Source organism: Nerophis lumbriciformis, linkage group LG32 (assembly GCF_033978685.3).
Source record: "Nerophis lumbriciformis linkage group LG32, RoL_Nlum_v2.1, whole genome shotgun sequence".
Lineage (NCBI taxonomy): Eukaryota > Metazoa > Chordata > Actinopteri > Syngnathiformes > Syngnathidae > Nerophis > Nerophis lumbriciformis.
The window spans coordinates 10222552-10248032 of NC_084579.2; the positions used below are offsets into that span (position 1 = coordinate 10222552).

The following is a 25481-nucleotide window of genomic DNA, read 5'->3' on the forward strand; positions in this document are numbered from 1 at the left end:
TGGCGGGGGGCAGGAAGTTACACAGCAGGCGAGATTAGCCGCGTTCCCAAATAATCCATTTAAACAGTATGTCCGATAATGTCAAGGGACTACTTTCATTCGCCTCCTTTTTCCTGTCTGTCGTGTCAAATTGTCCCTGTGCAACATACCTTTTTTAAACACAGCACTCGCTCGCATCGTGAAGGATTGCGTTTTGGCAGAAGTTTATCTGGAGAGGCACCTTGGGTTGTAAATCTAGCTGGGGAAAAAAAACAGGCTTTCTGTGAATGTATTGTCTATAAGCCTTTAATATTGCCTTCTAAGTAGACACTGAAAACAGAGCAATCCTATTGTTATTCTACGTCTGTATTGGATTATGGCGATGTAAAGTTAGATTTAAGACACATGAAAGAGGACTGTTAATCTGTCCAGGCTTGTTTGCTCTTTTTATTGCACATCTTGAGCAGGCACATATCTTCGTCACATGCTCCGATGCACTAAAACCATCAAAGCCCTATTTGTCGTACTAATTTCAATAATCTGTATTGTGCTTTAAAAGCAGGCCCATGGATACATCAGGCATGTATCGTGCACTATAGAGAAGATTTTCTGACATGCCTGCTGAAGTATGGAGCAGCTTGTCATTACACGGCTGTAAAATCAGCAATGTGGAGGATCACTGCTATTATGTGGCTGGAATCCCATTCATGTAAGAACACTTTGAGAGAGACCCTAATGCATTTATGTCTCCTATATGCAACTTTTTAAGTATGTTCTGGTAAACTGGTTAGCATTTAGAAACGGTTTTAAAATATTCAATTTTACGGCGTTCAAACCAGCCCCTTTAGGAATTTGCAATGTTATGATTGTGCCAATTATCCTGGCAATTTATTTGCTGCAACTACCTAATCAAACTAGCAGAATAAGTTTAGAACAGGGGTCTTTAAAGGGGAACATTATCACCAGACCTATGTAAGCGTCAATATATACCTTGATGTTGCAGAAAAAAGATCATATATTTTTTTAACCGATTTCCGAACTCTAAATGGGTGAATTTTGGCGAATTAAACGCCTTTCTATTATTCGCTCTCGGAGCAATGACGTCACAGCGTGGCGTCACATCGGGAAGCAATCCGCCATTTTCTCAAACACCGAGTCAAATCAGCTCTGTTATTTTCCGTTTTTTCGACTGTTTTCCGTACCTTGGAGACATCATGCCTCGTCGGTGTGTTGTCGGTGGGTGTAACAACACGAACAGGGACGGGTTCAAGTTTGTCCAGTGGCCCAAAGATGCGAAAGTGGCAAGAAATTGGACGTTTGTTCCGCACACTTTACCGACGAAAGCTATGCTACGACAGAGATGGCAAGAATGTGTGGATATCCTGCGACACTCAAAGCAGATGCATTTCCAACGATAAAGTCAAAGAAATCTGCCGCCAGACCCCCATTGAATCTGCCGGAGTGTGTGAGCAATTCAGGGACAAAGGACCTCGGTAGCACGGCAAGCAATGGCGGCAGTTTGTTCCCGCAGACGAGCGAGCTATGGACCCTAGCTTCCCTGGCCTGCTGACATCAACTCCAAAACTGGACAGATCAGCTTTCAGGAAAAGAGCGCGGATGAGGGTATGTCTACAGAATATATTAATTGATGAAAATTGGGCTGTCTGCACTCTCAAAGTGCATGTTGTTGCCAAATGTATTTCATATGCTGTAAACCTAGTTCATAGTTGTTAGTTTCTTTTAATGCCAAACAAACACATACCAATCGTTGGTTAGAAGGCAATCGCCGAATTCGTCCTCGCTTTCTCCCGTGTCGCTGGCTGTCGTGTCGTTTTCGTCGTTTTCGCTTGCATACGGTTCAAACCGATATGGCTCAATAGCTTCAGTGTCTTCTTCAATTTCGTTTTCGCTACCTGCCTCCACACTACAACCATCCGTTTCAATACATGCGTAATCTGTTGAATCGCTTAAGCCGCTGAAATCCGAGTCTGAATCCGAGCTAATGTCGCTATATCTTGCTGTGCTATCCGCCATGTTTGTTTGTATTGGCATCACTATGTGACGTCACAGGAAAATGGACGGGTGTATATAACGATGGTTAAAATCAGGCACTTTGAAGCTTTTTTTAGGGATATTGCGTGATGGGTAAAATTTTGAAAAAAACTTCGAAAAATAAAATAAGCCACTGGGAACTGATTTTTAATGGTTTTAACCCTTCTGAAATTGTGATAATGTTCCCCTTTAACGTTTTCCAGGCAAATGACCCCCAAACTGATGGACAGGAAGAGCAGGGACCCCGTACTTAGACATCTTGTATGAAATTATGATTGTATTTTACATTAAACTGGTCCAAAAGGTGCCTTGTTATCGTGCAATACTATAACAGTATTGTTCCGTTAATAGTGAGCCGGCAGCTTGGGCTCTAATCGCCAGCTGGCATTTATGCTGGTAACTAGTGCTCTAATCACTAGATGACAACTAACATGCTAATCACTCACTAGGAACAAGTGTGATAATCGAGAAAGCAACTAGCCCTTCAATCGCTAGCTGATAACTACAGCGCTAATCGCTAGCTGACAACTAACCTGATAATTTTTAGCTGGCAACAAACATGCCAATCACTAGCTGGTAACTAGTGCTCTAATCACTAGATGACAACTAACATGCTAATCACTCGCTAGGAACAAGTGTGATAATCGAGAGAGCAACTAGCCCTTCAATCGCTAGCTGATAACTACAGCGCTAATTGCTAGCTGACAACTAACATGCTAATTTCTAGCTGGCAACAAACATGCCAATCACTTGCTGGTAACTAGTGCTCTAATCACTAGATGACAACTAACATGCTAATCACTCGCTAGGAACAAGTGTGATAATCGAGAAAGCAACTAGACCTTGAATCGCTAGCTGATAACTAGAGCGCTAATCACTAGCTAACAATTAACATGATCATTTCTAGCTGGCAACAAATATGCCAATCACTAGCTGGTAACTTGTGCTCTAATCACTAGATGACAACTAGCATACTAATCACTCGCTAGAAACAAGTGTGATAATCGAGAAAGCAACCAGCCCTTGAATCGTTAGCTGATAACTAGAGCGCTAATTGCTAGCTGACAACTAACATGCTAATTTCTAGCTGGCAACAAACATGCCAATTGCTAGGTGACAACTAGAGCACAAATTGTTAGCTAGCTACTAGATTGCCAACCGTTAGCCGACCGCTAATAGCTCGTTGGCAACCCGCGCTCTAATCGGAAGCTAGGCAAGTAGTGTGCTAATCACTATATGACAACTAAGACGCTAATCACTAGCTGAAAACAGTCGCGATAATCGTTAGATGTAAACTAGTGCGCCAATCGCTAGTTAGCAACCGGCCCTTTAATCGCTAGCTTGCAACCGAAGCGCTGATTGCAAGCTGACAACTAACCTGCCAATTGCTAGCTGACAACTAGAGCGCAAATTATTTGCTTGCAACAAGAGTGCTAATCGCTAGCTGACAACTAGAGCGCCAACTGTAAGTTTTTTCCGGTTGATTTTGGGTAAGCACGCCAAGCTCTGCGTCTTCCTACTCCATTTCGGACGTGCTGTAATGTAACAAATGTAAATATGTGATGCATTACATCGTATCGTATGCATGTTATGAACATTGGATCGGAAGTAAATGCTCTGGGGAAAATAAGTTCCAGTATTTCTTAAAATGACCAAAATACAGTAAATATTGTACATATTACATATTTTGTAATGAATGTGTCTATTACTACATTATATATATACTTGCAGTGTGTATTTAAAATGTTGATGGAGGGTTTTGAAGTTGTTTTAGAAGGCTTTGAAGGCTACAATTGTGACTCCCATTAGCCGCATATTGCAAGCGTTTTTTTTAATCATCTTTAGAATCCAAAAAGAAAGCTGTGTGTTCTTGTCTCTTATGATTGTGAACGATAGGCAAAATTCCAAAAAAAAGTGCAGTTCCTCTTTAATTTATCATAAATGCTCTGATTAACCCATACAGTACAGGCCAAAAGTTTGGACACACCTTCTCCTCATTCAATGCGTTTTCTTTATTTTCATGACTATTTTACATTGTAGATTGTCACTGAAGGCATCAAAACTATGAATGAACACATGTGGAGTTATGTACTTAAACAAAAAAAGGTGAAATAACGGAAAACATGTTTTATATTCTAGTTTCTTCAAATAGCCACCCTTTGCTCTGATTATGCTGATAGTATATATTTATACCATGAATTGATTAACGTGGACCTTAAACAAGTTGAAAAACGTATTCAGGTGTTACCATTTAGTGGTCAATTGTACGGAATATGTACTGTACTGTGCAATCTACTAATACAAGTCTCAATCAATCAATCAATCAAATTACCGCTTTGCACACTCTTGGCATTCTCTCGATGAGCTTCAAGAGGTAGTCACCTGAAAGGGTTTTGACTTCACAGGTGTGCTTGAAGCTCATCGAGAGAATGCCAAGAGTGTGCAAAGCGGTAATCAGAGCAAAGGGTGGCTATTTTGAAGAAACTAGAATATAAAACATGTTTTCAGTTATTTCACCTTTTTTTGTTAAGTACATAACCTCAGATGTGTTCATTCATAGTTGTGATGCCTTCAGTGACAATCTACAATGTAAATAGTCATGAAAATAAAGAAAACGCATTGAATGAGGAGAAGGTTTTGGCCTGTACTGTACGTTAACGGCTGAATCTCATACAGTTGCCAGCCAAAGAACAACTTTAGTCTCTCATTAGTGCTAGGTCAAAAAACATTGACATTACCAGCATTGGTTGTGGACAACCTCTTATTTTTAGTTTTTTTTTTATTAACCCTGACATCGGTGTGGTTTGTCTGGCGTTCACTGGTATTTTTGTCATAGGACCAAAGCCTGCACAGAGCACTTTTTCTCTTACATATTTATCATTTCGGCATGTTTTTGAAGTCATTTTAACACTTTTCTGTGTCTTTGGTCTGTGTAGCGTTCACATTTTGAGCTGAATCACGCTCGAGTTCACTTCTTTTGCATTCCCTGTGAGACCCTGGCCTGTATTTACGAAATGCGTGTCCACCGCAAACTTGGTATTAAACACAGCCGCCTATGTATAAAAGGCGGCATTCTGAGACTATTACAAGACTTCCCAGGCCTTCGTGTCTCGCAGTAGTTTACCATATATAGTTGTACATATTATTGTCCCTACGGGGCAGGCATTCTTTGTCACTCTCCATTAGTTTAACAAGCCACAAACACGCTACTGCCGAGAGAGTGAGCAAACAATCCGGCAATTTCAATGTCTGCAGCTTTCCCTGAGCCAGGTTTCGGAAGGATGCCAGGGCGATTGTACACCGTGCACTGTGGAGCAAAAGGAGGCGTTTTATTGCGAGTGAGTGAGTCAAGACAGACGCCATAAAAATCCTGGCATTGAGTCACTCGAGGCATTGTGCAGCAAACACCTCACAAGTAGTACTTCCAGCAGCTTTCCCGAGTCACCGCTGTGTTTGCATAATCCTCACTTAAGACTCTGACGTGCCAAGTGATCCCAGGAAGTGTGACTCCAAAGAAATGACTCACTGTCCGAGTTCTTGGCCTCCACCTTTGTCACTTCCTCATTCCTCCCGGCTCCTTTCCACAGTTGTCCATGTTGAACACAATGGACGCATTCTTTTTGCCCCATTGTCTTCTTATTTTCACACCAGTGGAAACCATTATGCTACCGAACCTGAATGCAGACACAGAAGGTGTGAATTTATCCCAACTTAACAAGGCAATGGACCATCCTATTTGCCAAGTCAGCAAAGTTTATGTTGAGCCCAGTTGCACAAAGCAAGTTAGGGCCAACTGTTGAAAGGACCCATAGTGTCCAGATGACTGAATTTTCATTAAAGGGGAACATTATCACCAGACCTATGTAAGCATCAATATATACCTTGATGTTGCAGAAAAAAGACCATATATTTTTTTAACCGATTTCCGAACTCTAAATGGGTGAATTTTGGCGAATTAAACGCCTTTCTAATATCACAACGTGACGTCACATCGGGAAGCAATCCGCCATTTTCTCAAACACAGAGTCAAATCAGCTCTGTTATTTTCCGTTTTTTCGACTGTTTTCCGTACCTTGGAGACATCATGCCTTGTCGGTGTGTTGTCGGAGGGTGTAACAACACGAACAGGGATGGATTCAAGTTGCACCAGTGGCCCAAAGATGCGAAAGTGGCAAGGAATTGGACGTTTGTTCCGCACACTTTACCGACAAAAGCTATGCTACGACAGAGATGGCAAGCATGTGTGGATATCCTGCGACACTCAAAGCAGATGCATTTCCAACGATAAAGTCAAAGAAATCTTCCGCCAGACCCCCATTGAATCTGCCGGAGTGTGTGAGCAATTCAGGGACAAAGGACCTCGGTAGCACGGCAAGCTATGGCGGGAGTTTGTTCCCGCAGACGAGCAAGCTATCGACCCTAGCTTCCCTGGCCTGCTGACATCAACTCCAAAACTGGACAGATCAGCTTTCAGGAAAAGAGCGAGGATGAGGGTATGTCTACAGAATATATTAATTGATGAAAACTGGGCTGTCTGCACTCTCAAAGTGCATGTTGTTGCCAAATGTATTTCATATGCTGTAAACCTAGTTCATAGTTGTTAGTTTCCTTTAATGCCAAACAAACAAATACCAATCGTTGGTTAGAAGGCGGTCGCCGAATTCGTCCTCGCTTTCTCTCGTGTCGCTGGCTGTCGTGTCGTTTTCGTCGGTTTCGCTTGCATACGGTTCAAACCGATATGGCTCAATAGCTTCAGTTTCTTCTTCAATTTCGTTTTCGCTACCTGCCTCCACACTACAACCATCCGTTTCAATACATTCGTAATCTTTTGAATCGCTTAAGCCGCTGAAATCCGAGTCTGAATCCGAGCTAATGTCGCTATAGCTTGCAGTTCTTTCCGCCATGTTTGTTTGTGTTGGCTTCACTATGTGACGTCACAGGAAAATGGACGGGTGGTTAAAATCAGGCACTTTGAAGCTTTTTTTAGGGATATTGCGTGATGGGTAAAATTTTGAAAAAAACTTCAAAAAATATAATAAGCCACTGGGAACTGATTTTTAATGGTTTTAACAATTCTGAAATTGTGATAATGTTCCCCTTTAACACCTTCTATTTACCGTATTTTTTGCTCCTGAAAATGAATCTGGCGGTCATTCTCTGTCAATTACTTTTTGAAACATGGTGCAGGTATCAGGATAGGATAGGATAGGTCTTTATTGTCATTGCACAAGTACAACAAAACTTTGTTTTCAGCACAAACCCGTTCAAGATTAGACAAACTGTGTACAGGGTTACAGAACAGGAACGCTGATGGGTCGCCACAAGGTGCCCCTCCCCTTAAAAGATGGGGAAAAAGGTAAACGCTGGGGAAGGATGACTAAAAAAATACAATCTAGACTGGGCTCCTGAGGGGGCCCAGTCTGGAGTGGGAAAAAACCTCCAAAGCAAAGCACATATACATATTACAACGTACATCTCGAGATATCTAGCAACAGAGGGGAGGGAGTGGGGGGTCATGGTGGCATCTTTCCATCACCCTTATGGGATTTGCGTCGAGTGCGTTGGATTGGGGGTGGGGTATGTGTGTGTGGCATATATTTTTGTGGATGCATGTGTATGTGTAAGCCTGCCGCGTGTCTCTGTTCCGCGGCCTTGATGTCTTGCAGCCGATAAGTCCAAAGTCAACAACAGATGTGTGTCCATGAGAGACAAGTAGGGAGTTTGTTTTGTCTTTGCCGCGCTGTCCTTCGGGAGAGTCTCGAAGCCAGGGAAACAATCCAAGTTAGAATGTTTTGTATGCGAGTGAAAATAAAATTGGCTTTTCACTCTAAATTGTCTATGACTGGTCCTCAAAATCCTGCGGGGCAGACTGTCCGATGTGATCCAAAATCACAAGTGTCGACAGTTCTTCCCGCATCCTCCAATCATTTGTGGCAGCTTTGGGGTACTTTGAAGACTGCCAGCAACTTCCAATTTGACAAACCAGAGCAACGCTTACTCCAATCAGCAGATGTCCTGTTGTCATAATTCCGAATAGGTAGATATGTTCAAGTCCTCCACTGAAAAGGGTCGCCAGGCACGCGGCACTCCTTCTTCTCCCAAGAGTCCGTCGCGTGTCCAGCAACAACCGCTTTGTCACGACAAGCAGGTTCCCCCAAACCCAAGATCTTGTCAATTTTGTTGAGGCCAGTTAAATAAATCAAATCAAATCAAATCAACTTTATTTATAAAGCACATTTAAAATTTACCACAAGGGTAGCCAAAGTGCTGTACAATGGGCAGGTTAAAAGATAAAACGAGTACCGAGCAAACACAACACAACACAAACAGAACACGATAAAAAATAAATAAATAAAATAGAATAAATAAAAACATAAAAACAGGTTGACAGCAGGTGTATTATGGGGCGCCATTGCAGGATGGATATCACTCAGTGTTAAAAGCCATGGAATAAAAGTATGTTTTTAAGAGAGATTTAAAAACAGGAAGAGAGGAGGCTTGTCTAACACTCAGAGGTAGGTCGTTCCAGAGCTTGGGAGCAGCAGCGGCGAAAGCTCTGTCACCTCTAAGCTTCAGCCTTGTGTCAGGGACCGTCAACAGCAGCTGATCGGCTGATCTTAAGGATCGGGTGGGGCAGTAAGGCTGAAGGAGGTCGGAGAGATAGGTTGGCGCGAGGTTGTTTAGACATTTAAAAACAAATAAAAGGAGTTTAAAATTGATTCGGTAACGCACAGGGAGCCAGTGATGGGACGCTAAAATAGGGGTGATGTGCTCACGTCTGCGGGTCTGTGTTAGCAGACGAGCAGCAGAGTTCTGCACGAGCTGCAGGCGGGCGAAGGACTATTGCAGTAGTCAAGACGAGTCGAGATAAAGGCGTGGATTAATTTCTCAAGATCATGTCCTAATAGAAGCGGTTTCACTTTCGCTATTTGGCGTAATTGATAAAAGCTTTTTTGTACGACGCTGCTGATTTGTTTTTCGAATTTAAAATCTGAGTCGAACTTTACCCCCAGGTTTGTGACACAGTTGCTGAGATATAGTTCCAATGTTTAGATTTGGAGAGCAGTGCAAAAAGAGGCAACAAAAACAGTTAAGACAAGCCAAAGAAGCAAGCAGGAGAGATAAGGGAGAGGAAAGGGGAGCGTCCACCCTCGATGAGTGCCAGTGAGAAAGATCAATCTTTCAATCTGTCAAATTCCAAATGAGCTAATATTTGCAAAAAATAACAACGTTTTCCAGTGTGAACGTTAAGTATCTTGTCTTTGCAGTCGATTCAATTGAATATAGGTTGAAAAGGATTTGCAAATCATTGTATTTTGTTTTTATTTACCATTTACACAACATGCCAACTTCACTGGTTTTAGGGTTTGTACTAGGGATGTCCCGATCCGATATTTGGATCGGATCGGCCGCCGATATTCGCAAAAAAATGAGTATCGGCAAGGCATGGGAAAATGCCGATCCAGATCCAGTTTAAAAAAGAAACCGGTCCGTGTTTTCCAACGCACCGATTTAAATAATACATTCCACTTTTCTGCTGTTCCCTAAGTTCCGTTCCGCATTTTCCAGCACACCTTCAACACATCCACACGTCTGTGGATTTTCACGCAGTTGCTTTTAGCTGCTGGCATTACACGACAGGCTCTTCTCATTCTTTCCTGTGTCTCCCTCTCACAGACAGCAAGCGCACCTTCTTACACACGTCACATACTGTCACGTCATACGTCACATACTGCCACGTCATACGTCACATACGTATACACCCTTTCCCAGCAGAGAGCGAGGTAGCAGCATGGCTAACGTTAGCTGTGATGCTAGCGCAGCCGCTAAGGTGCGCGCCTGCTCAAGCGTCCTATGCGCACGGCAAATCTATGCCACGCACAAAATCAAATAAAAAAATAAGCGCATAACAATTTTCGACACACGGACACGTCAGAGAAAACAGTTTTCGTCATCATTGTTCAAATATTTTGACGTCTGTCGAGACGCTTATCTCCATTCGGTGCCACACGTCCACACCATCAAAATGCCGAGGCAAACATTTCTACATCAACACCGTATGAAAAAATTAGTGATTTTTTTAGTTGTGATTTCCTTCTCTGCATGAAAGTTTAAAAGTAGCATATATTAATGCAGTAAGAAGAAGAATGTTTTAATGTAGACATGCAAGCCTTGAAAGAAAATTTTGAAAATCAAGACTACATTTCCTGCAAATGGGTGCATTTCTACCCTATATTTTAACTTTAGATTTATTCTCATATCAAACTCTTTTGGCTGTCTTTTTGACACTTACATCCGGCGCCCCCCTCCACACCCTGGATTATAAATAATGTAAATAATTCAATGTGATTATCTTGTGTGATGACTGTATTATGATGATAGTATATATCTGTATCATGAATCGATTTAAGTGGACCCCGACTTAAACAAGTTGAAAAACTTATTCGGGTGTTACCATTTAGTGGTCAATTGTACGGAATATGTACTTCACTGTGCAACCTACTAATAAAAGTCTCAATCAATCAATCAAAACACATAGAATCATCATACTGATGTGATTATATGCATCAAGTGTTCATTCAAGGCTAAGGCAAAATATCGAGATTATATTGTGTATCGCAATATGGCCTTAAAATATCGCAATATTAAAAAAAGGCCATATCGCCCAGCCCTAGTTCAATGATGCCATTTCTGTTTGTCATGTATAATTTTGTCTATTTTGTGTTTATCTTTGAATAAACAGGTCAGTTTCTTGTTACCAACCATTGTGTATTATTCAAACTCCCCTAATTCAGCTGGCTAGTTGTTATCAAGAGTACTAAAACCCTTTTCAACATGATTCTGACAACTAAGTAGGCTAAATAACTTTAAACTTTAATACATGCTCGGATAGGCCATTATCGGTCAGTATCGGTATCGGTCAGTATCGGTATCGGATCGGAAGTGCAAAAACGATATCGGTATCGGATCGGAAGTGCAAAAACCTGGATCGGGACATCCCTAGTTTGTACTACACAGTGTGAAATTGCCTCCAGTCTTCTGTAGGGGAAGTCAGCAGGCTGATGCAGGTCTGCCCGCATTTTGAAGCTAAAAGTGGGTGTTCCAAATGGTGCTGAAACTCGTTAGAAAACAAGGCTAAAATCACTACTATGTCTGTTTTGGAGGGAAACCTCAAAAGTGGTTAGAGTGTCCGTCCTGAGATCGGTAGGTTGGGAGTTCAAATCCCGGCCGAGTCATACCAAAGACTATAAAAATGGGACCCATTACCTCCCTGCTTGGCACTCAGCATCAAGGGTTGGAATTGGGGGTTAAATCACCAAAATGATTCCCGGGCGCAGCCACCGCTGCTGCCCACTGCTCCCCTCACCTCCCAGGGGGTGATCAAGGGTGATGGGTCAAATGCAGAGAATAATTTCGCCACACCTAGTGTGTGTGTGACAATCATTGGTACTTTAACTTTTTAACTTTAAAAACAACAAGAAGCGCCTTCCACGGTTCCAAAGCAAGTTGGTGGTGTGCCTCCAACCAGCTGTCTCTCTGGTCCTCAACACCTGATACAATGTGATGCACAAGTGTGCAACATACCTTGTTGATGAGAAGCTCGCCCTGCAGTATCAGCTCACTTCCGAGTTGATGTCCTCCGCTGGCCGAGAAGACAATTCGTGTTCACGCCATTGGCTCTTGATGAGCTCGTATGCCACTTGCACCACCAGACAACCTACTGTCAATGTCCTGTCATATAACGGATCTTTGACTAACCTTTTTGCAGTAATTCCTTAAAAAAACAGAAGAGCTCATGTATGGTTATGATTATGGTAGTTATGGTGTCAGTTTATTTCAAACAAACATACGACTAAAATGTAATACATCACATTTTTAACACATCTGTTTGTACTCAATTTGTAACACCACAGTGAATAAAGAAATAAATAAGTACATAATTAAATGAATGGGTGAGTAAATAATTTTCAAATACATACATTAACAATAAAGTTCCCATAAATAAAAAAGTTAAGTAATTTATGGTTCTCATGAGATGAGTAAGATTATTTAATTTATTGATAAGGTTCAAGGTGTTTATCAAGATTCTTCTTCTTTGTACTTTGTGAACAATTGGACATTTTCTTAAACTGGATCTTATTAGTACATTGTTTGACTTCTTTGCTTAATCCATTCCATAAAGTGTTGTACGTGCATATCGATGTTTTATATTACATTTTTGTCCGAGGTTATATTTCTCCTTTTTTGTTGAGAATAATTGTTGTACAGTCTTGGTAGCAGGTTATGGTTTTATTTTGGTACATTGTTTTAGCTGTTTCCAAATGTGCCAAGTCATTGAATTTCAATAGTTTTGATTCAATGAATAAAGGGTTTGACTTAATAGAAGAACTGTGACTGACGTTTTTGCAGTAGGTCCTTAAAGGGGAACATTATCACAATTTCAGAAGGGTTAAAACCATTAAAAATCAGTTCCCAGTGGCTTATTTTATTTTTCGAAGTTTTTTTCAAAATTTTACCCATCACGCAATATCCCTAAAAAAAGCTTCTAAGTGCCTGATTTTAACCATCGTTATATACACCCGTCCATTTTCCTGTGACGTCACATAGTGATGCCAATACAAACAAACATGGCGGATAGAACAGCAAGGTATAGCGACATTAGCTCGGATTCAGACTGGGATTTCAGCGGCTTAAACGATTCAACAGATTACGCATGTATTGAAACGGATGGTTGTAGTGTGGAGGCAGGTAGCAAAAACGGTTTGAACCGTATGCAAGCGAAAACGACACGACAGCCAGCGACACGGGAGAAAGCGAGGACGAATTCGGCGATCGCCTTCTAACCAACGATTGGTATGTGTTTGTTTGGCATTAAAGGAAACTAACAACTATGAACTAGGTTTACAGCATATGAAATACATTTGGCAACAACATGCACTTTGAGAGTGCAGACAGCCCATTTCAGGCGCGCTAAGAACATATATTTTTCCATGATTTCAGCACTCAGGTTAACCATACCTAAATAGATACAAAATACTGCAATACACAAGACTACCCGAATGTACTCGAATGATTGAAAAAAATAAATGTTTTTAAGCTAAATTATTGGTAAACACAGTTTATGTATAATAATTTACATAAAACCGCGAGTAATGAATAAAGTTTTCATCAATTAATATATTCTGTAGACATACCCTCATCCGCTCTCTTTTCCTGAAAGCTGATCTGTCCAGTTTTGGTGTTGATGTCAGCATCTGCTTTGAGTGTCGCAGGATATCCACACATTCTTGCCATCTCTGTCGTAGCATAGCTTTCGTCGGTAAAGTGTGCGGAACAAACGTCCAATTTCTTGCCACTTTCGCATCTTTGGGCCACTGGTGCAACTTGAATCCGTCCCTGTTCGTGTTATTACACCCTCCGACAACACACCGACGAAAGTGAGAAAATGGCGGATTGCTTCCCGATGTGACGTCACAACGAGAGAGCGAATAATAGAAAGGTGTTTAATTCGCCAAAATTCACCCATTTAGAGTTCGGAAATCGGTTAAAAAAATATATGGTCTTTTTTTCTGCAACATCAAGGTATATATTGACGCTTACATAGGTCTGGTGATCAGTGTTGGGTTAGTTACTGAAAAACAGTAACTAGTTACAGTTACTAGTTACTTTATTTCAAAAGTAACTCAGTTACTAACTCAGTTACTTACACCAAAAAGTAATGCGTTACTGTGAAAAGTAACTATTTAGTTACTTCTTCTACTTTTTTTTATTTAAAACTCCCATTAATGCCCTTTTAGCCTTCATTTTAGTACTGTTATTGCACTGGAGAATAATACAATCTGTTGATCAACTTGACATACATTTGCATCACTGAACTCTGCTAAGCAATGTGCTCTACATACAACACACAAAGACAAAGATATGTTTCAAAGGGCCAATTTATTTCAGGCCAGAACAAATTGACAAAACTATTTTAAATAGCTGCAACATAACATACATAAGTAACAAACAGCATAATAACACTAACACTAACCACGTTAAACCCAGATTCCGAACTAATAAAGGTCTTAACTCATTCTCTTTCTATGCCACTTCAATATGGAATGCACTCCCAACAGGTGTAAAAGAAAGGGCATCTCTATCCTCCTTCAAAACCGCACTAAAAGAACATCTCCAGGCAACTACAACCCTAAACTAACACCCTCCCTTCCACATAATACCTCTTCGGATTGTAAATAATCAAATGTAGACACTTTTTCTTATACTTTCTGATCTCTCTCTCTGTGTCCACTACTTGCTGTACATATCCAAACCAAGTCAGTCCTACACTGTTTCAATGTCCATTTCTCTGATGATGCAATTGTTGATGACTGAAGTGTTGATACCAACCAAACCTAACCCCCCCCCCCCTCCATATCCCACACCCCGGATTGTAAATAATGTAAATAATTCAATGTATATACCCTGATGATTATCCTGTGTGATGACTGTATTATGATGTTAGTATATATGTGATAGTATATATCTGTATCTGGACCCCGACTTAAACAAGTTAAAAAACTTATTTGGGTGTTACCATTTAGTGGTCAATTGTACGGAATATGTACTGTACTGTGCAATCTACTAATAAAAGTTTCAATCAATCAATCAATCAATCAACAACATAGCTGTAAAGCTGGCTTCACCTAAGGAAGGCACACGTGACATACACAGAGCCTAACCAGGCAGATTTGAATTGTTGTTTTGGGCAGTAGACGGGATCTTTGATCCAAGACACAACTTACATTTAACTAAAATGTTCTTTTCTTTGTGCTCGACAAAAGAAAAGAAGTGAGAATATCTCATACTTGCCAACCCTCCCGAATTTCACTGCCTCTCCCTGGGACAACCATTCTCCAAATTTCTGCCGATTTCCAGCCGGACTTAAGGCACGCCCCCTCCCGGTCTGTGCGGATCTGAGTGGGGACAGCCTGTCGTCACGTCCGCTTGGCCAACCAAAAAGTAACCACAGAACACTATTCTGTATAGACGTATAGTGTTCTGTGGTTACTTTTTTGTTGGCCAACGGTTGTATTGCGCACCCGCCCTCCCCTCCCCTCCCCTCCCCTCCCCTCCCCTCCCCTTCCCACACTCAGACACACAGTCACACGCACACACAGAGAGCGCAGAGGAAGAATCAGAAGCACGTCTCTGCTTCGCTGGAATAAAACACACTCAGATCCTCAGTTTCTAGCCGATACTACATAAAAAGTAACGTAAAATAACGCAGTAACGCATCATGTAGTAACGGTAACTGAGTTATTGAATATAAAAAAATAACGCGTTAGATTACTAGTTACCGCCGAAACTAACGGCGTTACAGTAACGCGTTACTTTGTAACACGTTAGTCCCAACACTGCTGGTGATAATGTTCCCCTTTAAAACAGAAAAGTTCTCCTTTCATACATGGAGGATCTTTGAGTATCTTTTTTTTAAATTTTTTTTACAATTGATTGATTGATTGAAACTTGTATTAGTAGATTGCACAGTACAGTACATATTCCGTACAATTGACCACTAAATGGTAACACCCGAATACGTTTTTCAACTTGTTTAAGTCGCGGTCCACGTTAATCAATTCATGGTACATGCAATAGGTACTCAAAACAGAAATGTGCTCCTTTCAAACATACAGGATCTTTAACTAGCTTTTTTGCAGTAGGTCAACATAGAAATGTTCTCCTTTCATACATAGAAGACATTTGACTTGCAATTTTGCTGTAGCTCTCTATAAACTGCAGATCATACCTGTGGTAAAGGGAATCTTTGACTAATATTGTTTCGCAGTTGGACTAAAACAACTTGTGATTGCTCCTGTCTTTTTAAACATGTCGTAATCATTTTTACAACACATGATAAGATGTTGTGAACACAGTAAAAATAACACAGTGATTCTTATGTCATTAAGTTTTTGAACATTTCATTGGTATGGCCCTGGGTTTTGGTTATTATCTTTTGGGCTCTTGGAATGGGAATCCCCCCCGCTACTTCACAGCGTCATCTGTGGTGTATACACGCTAAATGACATGTAGACATTTAAGTCATGATGTGAGCCTTCTTATCTTCCATTCTTTAGCAGATTACCTCCATCATGGCCCTGTCACGATATGCACGCCTGTTTTTCAACACCTTCGCCACTGATTACTACCATCTGACTCCCAACACACCTTAGTTTCTTCCCGTCACACTCTTTCATACTTGGGAGGGATGACGCAAAGATACAATGGAACAACGCCAGAGTAAAATCACACGTTTGCAATGTTCTCTTTTGTTACTGCATAATGGCAGCCAGCATGGTCGGACAGGTTTCAAGTTGATTAGCAAGGTGGGGCAAGTGATTAGTATCTCATGATCTCACATGACAGTTTGGACTTTATTATGATTTCCTTGTATTTGGCATTATTTTCCACCTGCTGCTTGTCACCATTTACCCTTCTGGTTTGGGCACTGTTTTTCTCACCTGTTTCCTGATTGTGAATCAGACTACACAGTTGTTCGTGGTTGTCAATCAGAAGTCTTCTCATGCCTGGATCATTTTGCTTTGTACTAGAGATGTCCAATAATGGCTTTTTTGCCGATATCCGATATTCCGATATTGTCCAACTCTTAATTACCGATTCCGATATCAACGCCGGATAGTCGAACCTCAGATTCAGGAGGAACAGTGTGGTTTTCGTCCTGGTCGTGTAACTGTGGACCAGCTCTATACTCTCGGCAGGGTCCTTGAGGGTGCATGGGAGTTTGCCCAACCAGTCTACATGTGCTTTGTGGACTTGGAAAAGGCAATTCAACCGTGTCCCTCGGGAGGTCCTGTGGGGAGTGCTCAGAGAGTACGGGGTATCGGACTGTCTGATTGTGGCTGTCCGCTCCCTGTACGATCAGTGTCAGAGCTTGGTCCGCATTGCCGGCAGTAAGTCGGACACGTTTCCAGTGAGGGTTGTACTCCGCCAAGGCTGCCCTTTGTCACCGATTCTGTTCATAACTTTTATGGACAGAATTTCTAGGCGCAGTCAAGGCGTTGAGGGGATCCGGTTTGGTGGCTGCAGGATTAGGTCTCTGCTTTTTGCGGATGATGTGGTCCTGATGGCTTCATCTGGCCAGGATCTTCAGCTCTCACTGGATCGGTTTGCAGCCAAGTGTGAAGCGACTGGGATGAGAATCAGCACCTCCAAGTCCGAGTCCATGGTTCTCGCCCGGAAAAGGGTGAAGTGCCATCTCCGGGTTGGGGAGGAGACCCTGCCCCAAGTGGAGGAGTTCAAGTACCTAGGAGTCTTGTTCACGAGTGGGGGAAGAGTGGATTGTGAGATCGACAGGCGGTTCGGTGCGACATCTTCAGTAATGCGGACGCTGTATCGATCCGTTGTGGTGAAGAAGGAGCTGAGCCGGAAGGCAAAGCTCTCAATTTACCGGTCAATCTACGTTCCCATCCTCACCTATGGTCATGAGCTTTGGGTTATGACCGAAAGGACAAGATCACGGGTACAAGCGGCCGAAATGAGTTTCCTCCGCCGGGTGGTTGGGGGGTGGGGGGGGCAGGGTTTGGTGGTAGCGGGGGTGTATAATGTAGCCCGGAAGAGTTAGGGATGCATGGGATTCTGGGTATTTGTTCTGTTGTGTTTATCAATCAATCTCAATCAATCAATCTTTATTTATATAGCCCTAAATCACAAGTGTCTCAAAGGGCTGCACAAGCCACAACGACATCCTCGGTACAAAGCCCACATACGGGCAAGGAAAAACTCACCCCAGTGGGACGTCGATGTGAATGACTATGAGAAACCTTGGAGAGGACCGCATATGTGGGTAACCCCCCCCCTCTAGGGGAGACCGAAAGCAATGGATGTCGAGTGGGTCTGACATAATATTGTGAGAGTCCAGTCCATAGTGGATCCAACATAATAGTAAGAGTTTATGTTGTGTTACGGTGCGGATGTTCTCCCGAAATGTGTCATTCTTGTTTGGTGTGGGTTCACAGTGTGGCGCATATTAGTAAGAGTGTTAAAGTTGTTTAAACGGGCACCCTCAGTGTGACCTGTATGGCTGTTGAACAAGTATGCCTTGCAGTCACTTATGTGTGTCTGCAGAAGCTGCATACAACATGTGACTGGGCTGGCAAGCTGTCTGTACAGGTTGTAGAGGGCGCTAAAGGCAGTACCATCATAGCACGCCCTTATTATTGTTGTTTGGGTGAAAATCAGCAGACACTCGAGAGAATAGTTGCTCTGAAATTCAGGAGTCTCCCGTAAAAATTGGGAGGGTTGCTGCTGTCAAGCGGCATTCATATAAAACTCGCGGGCCGCACTAACATTAAATTTTCATATTAAGATGCGTGCCGCATGTCTGAGACCCCTGGTTTATACGTAGCACAAAGCAAAAAAAAAAACTTGTATGCAGTGCTATTTCATTTTAAGTTTCAAAAGAGTTTTGTGGCTCCCATTGTTTTCTTTATTTTGTTAAACGGTTCAAAATGACTCTTTGAGTGGTAAAGGTTGCCGACCTTAAAACCAAAAATATATTTTTTTCCACCTTTTTTTCTCATTTTCATAGATTTTTTAAAAAGCTCCAGGGAGCCGCATGCGGCTCTTGAGCCGCGGTTTGCCGATCCCCGGTCCAGATCAACAAGACCAAACAACAGTCCGTAACATGATTTATTGTATGGTTGTCTGATTGGCTATAATGACCTTATAAGGAGTTATTGTGCCCCTTGTAAATCTTGTCCCTATTCATACACCGTTACTCATTCATTCAAGTCATGTTTAGTGAACTGTTTAAGTTCTGCAGAACCATGAAGGCCAATTCACTTACTATTGTTGTGTTTGACTTCAGAACCATAACAAGTTGGGGTTATGTTGTAATGAACCGTACTGTACATTGATGCAAGTTAACACACTTTTAACTGGTTTTATTTGCATTTTTTCATGGGTCGTCACAGCTGACGGACGGAGGCAAAGCAGTCCGAGCCAAGATGAGTGTGGGAGACGTCATTCTGTCCATAAATGGCATCTCCACTGACAGCATGAATCACCTCGAGGCCCAGAACAAGATTAAAGCCTGTGCCGGCAATCTCAGCCTAACATTACAGAGGTAAGAAAAATAGCAGCAGGGGTCCTCAATTATATTTGTCCAAGGGCCAGATTTTTTTTGCACACAGTATGCGGGCCGGATTGGGTTGGATGGGAAGCGGACTGATTAATTGTTTCAAAGCAAAAGGCTGATTAAAACATTATACATATATTGAAAAAACAATCTGTGTTATCATTCACTCTTTGGAAGCAATGTTTTAGACTGTTATGCCATTATGCCAGGGTTAATTAAATCTTGGAGGTCCACACATTTTTTTGAATGAGATCCAGTTTATAGGTGAGGTTAAAAGCAAAAATACTGTAATAACAAAAACTTTGCTGTGTTTTGTGTGCAGTGCTTCACAATTATTTTATGTTACTTCCCTACGAAGAAGAAAACTTTTTGCGCGCCCCCCCCCCCACTCTGGTGCGAATATAAATTGTATCATTTGTCTATAAAATTGTTATAAGTACACATCTGCATAACATTGTATCCTTAATAACAACAACAAACAATACCTTTATTAACATTGCCTAAAATACATTAAAAAAAACTCCTTATTTAAACTATAAACAAGTTCTGACTGATTTGAGTCATTTGATACAGAAAAATAATTAAATAAACTCAATAAATAATAATACATTCGAATTGAGAAGCAACATTAACCATTTTTAAAACCCTTTACTTACAAAACAAAAATGAACAAAACAATTTGTGCTGATAAGTTAAGTTTTTTTAGACTTTTAAAGGGGAACATTATCACCAGACCTATGTAAGCGTCAATATATACCTTGATGTTGCAGAAAAAAGACCATATATTTTTTTAACCGATTTCCGAACTCTAAATGGGTGAATTTTGGCGAATTAAACGACTTTCTAATATTCGCTCTCATCGAATCATCGGGAAGCAATCCGCCATTTTCTCAAACACCGAGTCAAATCAGCTGTTATTTTCCGTTTTTTCGACTGTTTTCCGTACCTTGGAGACGTCATGCCTCGTCGGTGTGTTGTCGGAGGGTGTAACAACACGAACAGGGACAGATTCAAGTTGCACCAGTGGCCCAAAGATGCGAAAGTGGCAAGAAATTGGACGTTTGTTCCGCACACTTTACCGACGAAAGCTATGCTACGACAGAGATGGCAAGAATGTGTGGATATCCTGCGACACTCAAAGCAGATGCATTTCCAACGATAAAGTCAAAGAAATCTGCCGCCAGACCCCCATTGAATCTGCCGGAGTGTGTGAGCAATTCAGGGACAAAGGACCTCGGTAGCACGGCAAGCAATGGCGGCAGTTTTTTCCCGCAGACGAGCGAGCTAAACCCCCTGGATGTCTTGGCTCACACCGTCCCTTATGCCACCGAAGATGATCAAGAGAAGAATATCGACCCTAGCTTCCCTGGCCTGCTGACATCAACTCCAAAACTGGACAGATCAGCTTTCAGGAAAAGAGCGCGGATGAGGGTATGTCTACAGAATATATTAATTGATGAAAACTGGGCTGTCTGCACTCTCAAAGTGCATGTTGTTGCCAAATGTATTTCATATGCTGTAAACCTAGTTCATAGTTGTTAGTTTCCTTTAATGCCAAACAAACACATACCAATCGTTGGTTAGAAGGCGATCGCCGAATTCGTCCTCCCTTTCTCCCGTGTCGCTGGCTGTCGTGTCGTTTTCGTCGGTTTCGCTTGCATACGGTTCAAACCGATATGGCTCAATAGCTTCAGTTTCTTCTTCAATTTCGTTTTCGCTACCTGCCTCCACACTACAACCATCCGTTTCAATACATGCGTAATCTGTTGAATCACTTAAGCCGATGAAATCCGAGTCTGAATCCGAGCTAATGTCGCTATAAACTTGCTGTTCTATGCGCCATGTTTGTTTGTGTTGGCTTCACTATGTGACGTCACAGGAAAATGGACGGGTGTATATAACGATGGTTAAAATCAGGCACTTTGAAGCTTTTTTTAGGGATATTGCGTGATGGGTAAAATTTTGAAAAAAACTTCGAAAAATAAAATAAGCCACTGGGAACTGATTTTTAATGGTTTTAACCCTTCTGAAATTGTGATAATGTTCCCCTTTAACATCAAAACAGTAGCCGCCATTATGATGTGCAGTGCTGTTTGTAAATGACGTAAGTCTTGAACTATAGAAAGTATTTCAGTGGTTGAAATCTGCGCTTTTGAGTGTTATAGGAGTTATTACGGTAATCTACATCACAGCAGCTCAGACCAGGAACAAAGCAGAGTGGGCGGGGTTTGTTTTCAGAGCAGCCAGCCCGAAACGCATGTGTCAGAAACAAATACGGAAGCAGATTTTTCCAACAAATTTCTGCATAAAGGTGATCATATTGTAGGTGTTTATTACACTTTGCATTCATATTTTGCTGTTTTTTTTATTTTTGTGGTGTTTTGCTTGATTGTAAAAGATACACAACGATTGAGGAGCTAGTCTGAGAAGTAAAAGAGGAGGGATGCTCATTTGTTGTTAATATTCAGTGTTTTATTGTTCATAGTTAATATTGTAAATCCCACTTTCTTTATTTTAATGCACATTCTGGGTGTCCCATTTGGTAAAAAACTGTAAAATGTCATTCCATTTTTTTGAGGTGGTCTGTCATAACGTTTTCAGAACTCTATCTGAAATTGTGAATTTTGGTATTAGTGTTCCTGGAAAAAAAGGAAAATAAACACACATACCGTACAGCATATATTTACAGCTAAATGTGTACATACAATTTATACACACATACACATTGGCCCCCCAGACTAAGGATGTCCCGATCCGATATTTGGATCGGATCAGCTGCCGATATTTGCCAAAAATTGCGTATCGGCAAGGCATGGGAAAATGCCGATCCAGATCCAGTTTAAAAAAAAAAACTCCGGTCCGTGTTTTCCAACGCACCGATTTAAATAATACATTCCACTTTTCTGCTGCTCCGTAATTTCCGTTCCGCATTTTCCAGCACACCTTCAACACATCCACAGGTCTGTGAATTCTCACGCAGTTGCTTTTAGCTGCTGGCATTACACGACAGGCTCTTCTCACTCTTTCCTGTGTCTCCCTCTCACAGACAGCAAGTGCACCTTCTTACACACGTCACATACTGTCACGACATACGTCACATACTGTCACCTCATACGTCACATACGTATACGTCCTCCCCGAGTAGAGAGGTAGCAGCATGGCTAATGTTAGCTGTGATGCTAGCGCAGCCGTGCGAGCAACGCTCCCTCTAAGGTGCTCGCCTGTGCAATTGCGCACTGTTTAAGCGTCCTCTGCGCAGAGCAAATCTATGCCACGCACAAAATCAAATAAAAAAATAAGCGCATAACAATTTTCGACACACGGACACGACAGAGAAAACAGTTTTTGTCATCATTGTTCAAATATTGTGACGTCTGTCGAGACGCGTATCTCCATTCGGTGCCACACGTCCACACCATCAAAATGCCGAGGCAAAAATTTCCACATCAACACCGTATGAAAAAAATTAGTGATTTTTTTAGTTGTGATTTCCTTCTCTGCATGAAAGTTTAAAAGTAGCATATATTAATGCAGTATGAAGAAGAATGTTTTAAGGTAGACATGCAAGCCTTGAAAGAAAATTTTGAAAATCAAGACTACATTTCCTGCAAATGGGTGCATTTCTACCCTATATTTTAACTTTAGATTTATTCTCATATCAAACTCTTTTGGCTGTCTTTTTGACACTTACATCCGGCGCCCCCCTCCACACCCTGGATTATAAATAATGTAAATAATTCAATGTGATTATCTTGTGTGATGACTGTATTATGATGATAGTATATATCTGATAGTATATATCTGTATCATGAATCAATTTAAGTGGACCCCGACTTAAACAAGTTGAAAAACTTATTGGGGTGTTACCATTTAGTGGTCAATTGTATGGAATATGTACTTCACTGTGCAACCTACTAATAAAAGTCTCAATCAATCAATCAAAACACATAGAATCATCATACTACTGTGATTATATGCATCAAGTGTTCATTCAAGGCTAAGGCAAAATATCGAGATGTATATTGTGTATCGCAATATGGCCTTAAAATATCGCAATATTAAAAAAAGGCCATATCGCCCAGCCCTAGTTTCAATGATGCCATTTCTGTTTGTCATGTATAATTTTGTCTATTTTGTGTTTATCCTTGAATAAACAGGTCAGTTTCTTGTTACCAACCATTGTGTATTATTCAAACTCCCCTAATTCAGCTGGCTAGTTGTTATCAAGAGTACTAAAACCCTTTTCAACATGATTCTGACAACTAAGTAGGCTAAATAACTTTAAACTTTAATACATGCTCGGGTAGGCCAGTATCGGTCAGTATCGGTATCGGTCAGTATCGGTATCGGATCGGAAATGCAAAAACAATATCGGTATCGGATCGGAAGTGCAAAAACCTGGATCGGGACATCCCTACCCTAGACACATTTTTTTTTTCAATGTGGCCCCCGAGTCAAAATATTTGCCCAGCTCTGGACTAGAGACTTAAATGTTCAATATCTTGACATAGCTTGTGTTCAAAATACACAAAGCAAAAAGGTAAAGGGCTCCCATTATGAAAGATAATACTGCTTTAAATGAAGCTACTACCATGTTGTAGAGTTAACTTAAGGTGTTACAGTAGGTTGACCACAGCCACAGCTGTTTGGAGTGACTATAAGACACTGAATAGAGGCTTTAATGGAGCATTTAGAGTATAATGGCTGAACTGTGGTAGGCTCCAGTCTCTCTGTGACCTTAAAAAAATGACTGAACAGAGATGTTTTACTTACTCTGTGGTTTCAGTTTTAGTCTTCCTGTTCCTCGAGGCCAGCAAAGTGCCTAGAATGAAGTTTATCATAACAATGAGTATGTATTGTTGTATTTGCATTGGACCATCTGCTTTATAACATTCTAAATTGTCCATGCAGACAATCTGTGGAGACTGGCTGGGTTCACTTATAGGATAGCTCAGATCTGTTGAAGTCATCAGATCAGGCTTCAGCTTTGTTTTATGTCAAATCACGTTGAGCGCATCAACTGTTCGTCTGCTTTGCCCATTTGGAAAAGGAAGAAACCTGGAATTCCTTTGCTCATATTACAACATTCCTCAATGTTTGTTTTCACCACAACACAAGGAGGAGGAGCTCGGGAGCATCAAAACCTCCCGAATAAAACGGATGCCTTCAAAAATAACTACCCACACGTTGACTATAAAGGCCAAACAGAGAACACGTTTTACAGCCAAAAAGTATTTAAGCACGCACGCGCTGTAAAAATGTGACGTGAGAAAAAGTCAGAGGTCTATCAGCACATTTAATCAAGAATGGAGTCTCCCGGTCTTAATTGTGGAAGAATGAGCTTAAAATAGCGCCATGCATGCCACAGCTGGGTGTAATCTTTTACGGGCAACAAAACGGTGTGTTGACGCTGTACATTGTTTTTGGAGGCTGCGGAAATAGTTGGATGTTGATTAAAGGACCCATAGCGTCCAGACGACTGAAATTTCCCTAACAAGTTCCCTTCATGTAATTTTTGCTCCTGAAAATGAATATAGCAGTCATTTCCCACAATACTTAGTTTTTGAGTACCAGTAACTAGCTGTACTTGGAATGCCCTCTTTCCATAGATAAATCTCCCCCTTTTGGTGTGACGCCATCTACAGCAGTGTTTTTCAACCACTGTGAGATACAGTCTGGTGTGCCGGGAGAGATTGTCTAATTTCACCTATTTGGGTGAAAAATATTTTTTGCAAACCAGTAATTGTAGTCTGCAAATGATGTGTTGTTGTTGAGTGTCGGTGTTGTCTAGAGCTCGGCAGAGTATAAGTAGGTGGCAGCCGGTGCTAATTGCTTTGTAGATGTCGGAAACAGTGGGAGGAAGTTTGCAGGTAAAAAGGCATCCAATGCTTAAACCAAAAATAAACAAAAGGTGAGTGCCCCTAAGAAAAGGCATTGAAGCTTAGGGAAAGCTATGCAGAACGAAACTAAAACTGAACTGGCTACAAAGTAAACAAAAACAGAATGCTGGACGACAGCAAAGACTTACTGTGGAGCAAAGACGGCGTCCACAGTGTACAACCGAACATGACGTGACAATCAACAATGTCCCCACGAAGAAGGATAAAAACAACTGAAATATTCTTGATTGCTAAAACAAAGTAGATGCGGGAAATATCGCTCAAAGGAAGACATGAAACTGCTACAGGAAAATACCAAAAAAAGAGAAAAAGCCACCAAAATAGGTAATCAAATCTCAGCTGTAATATCTTACTGAGATCATTTAGGACCAAAACCCTTAAAACAAGTAAAACAATAACATTAAATCTGCTTA

At 41.3% G+C, this 25481-nt stretch overlaps 1 protein-coding gene across 2 annotated transcripts in view; it reads left to right on the forward strand.

Moving 5' to 3' along the window:
* The window catches only part of pdlim5b (PDZ and LIM domain 5b), a 139253-nt gene that overhangs the window by 48442 nt on the left and 65330 nt on the right, over window positions 1-25481 (forward strand). For both annotated transcript variants that reach the window (XM_061927474.2, XM_061927473.2), the window contains exon 3: window positions 19005-19156. In XM_061927474.2, coding sequence (XP_061783458.1) covers window positions 19005-19156 — 152 coding nt within the window. The remainder of the gene's footprint in view (window positions 1-19004; window positions 19157-25481) is intronic.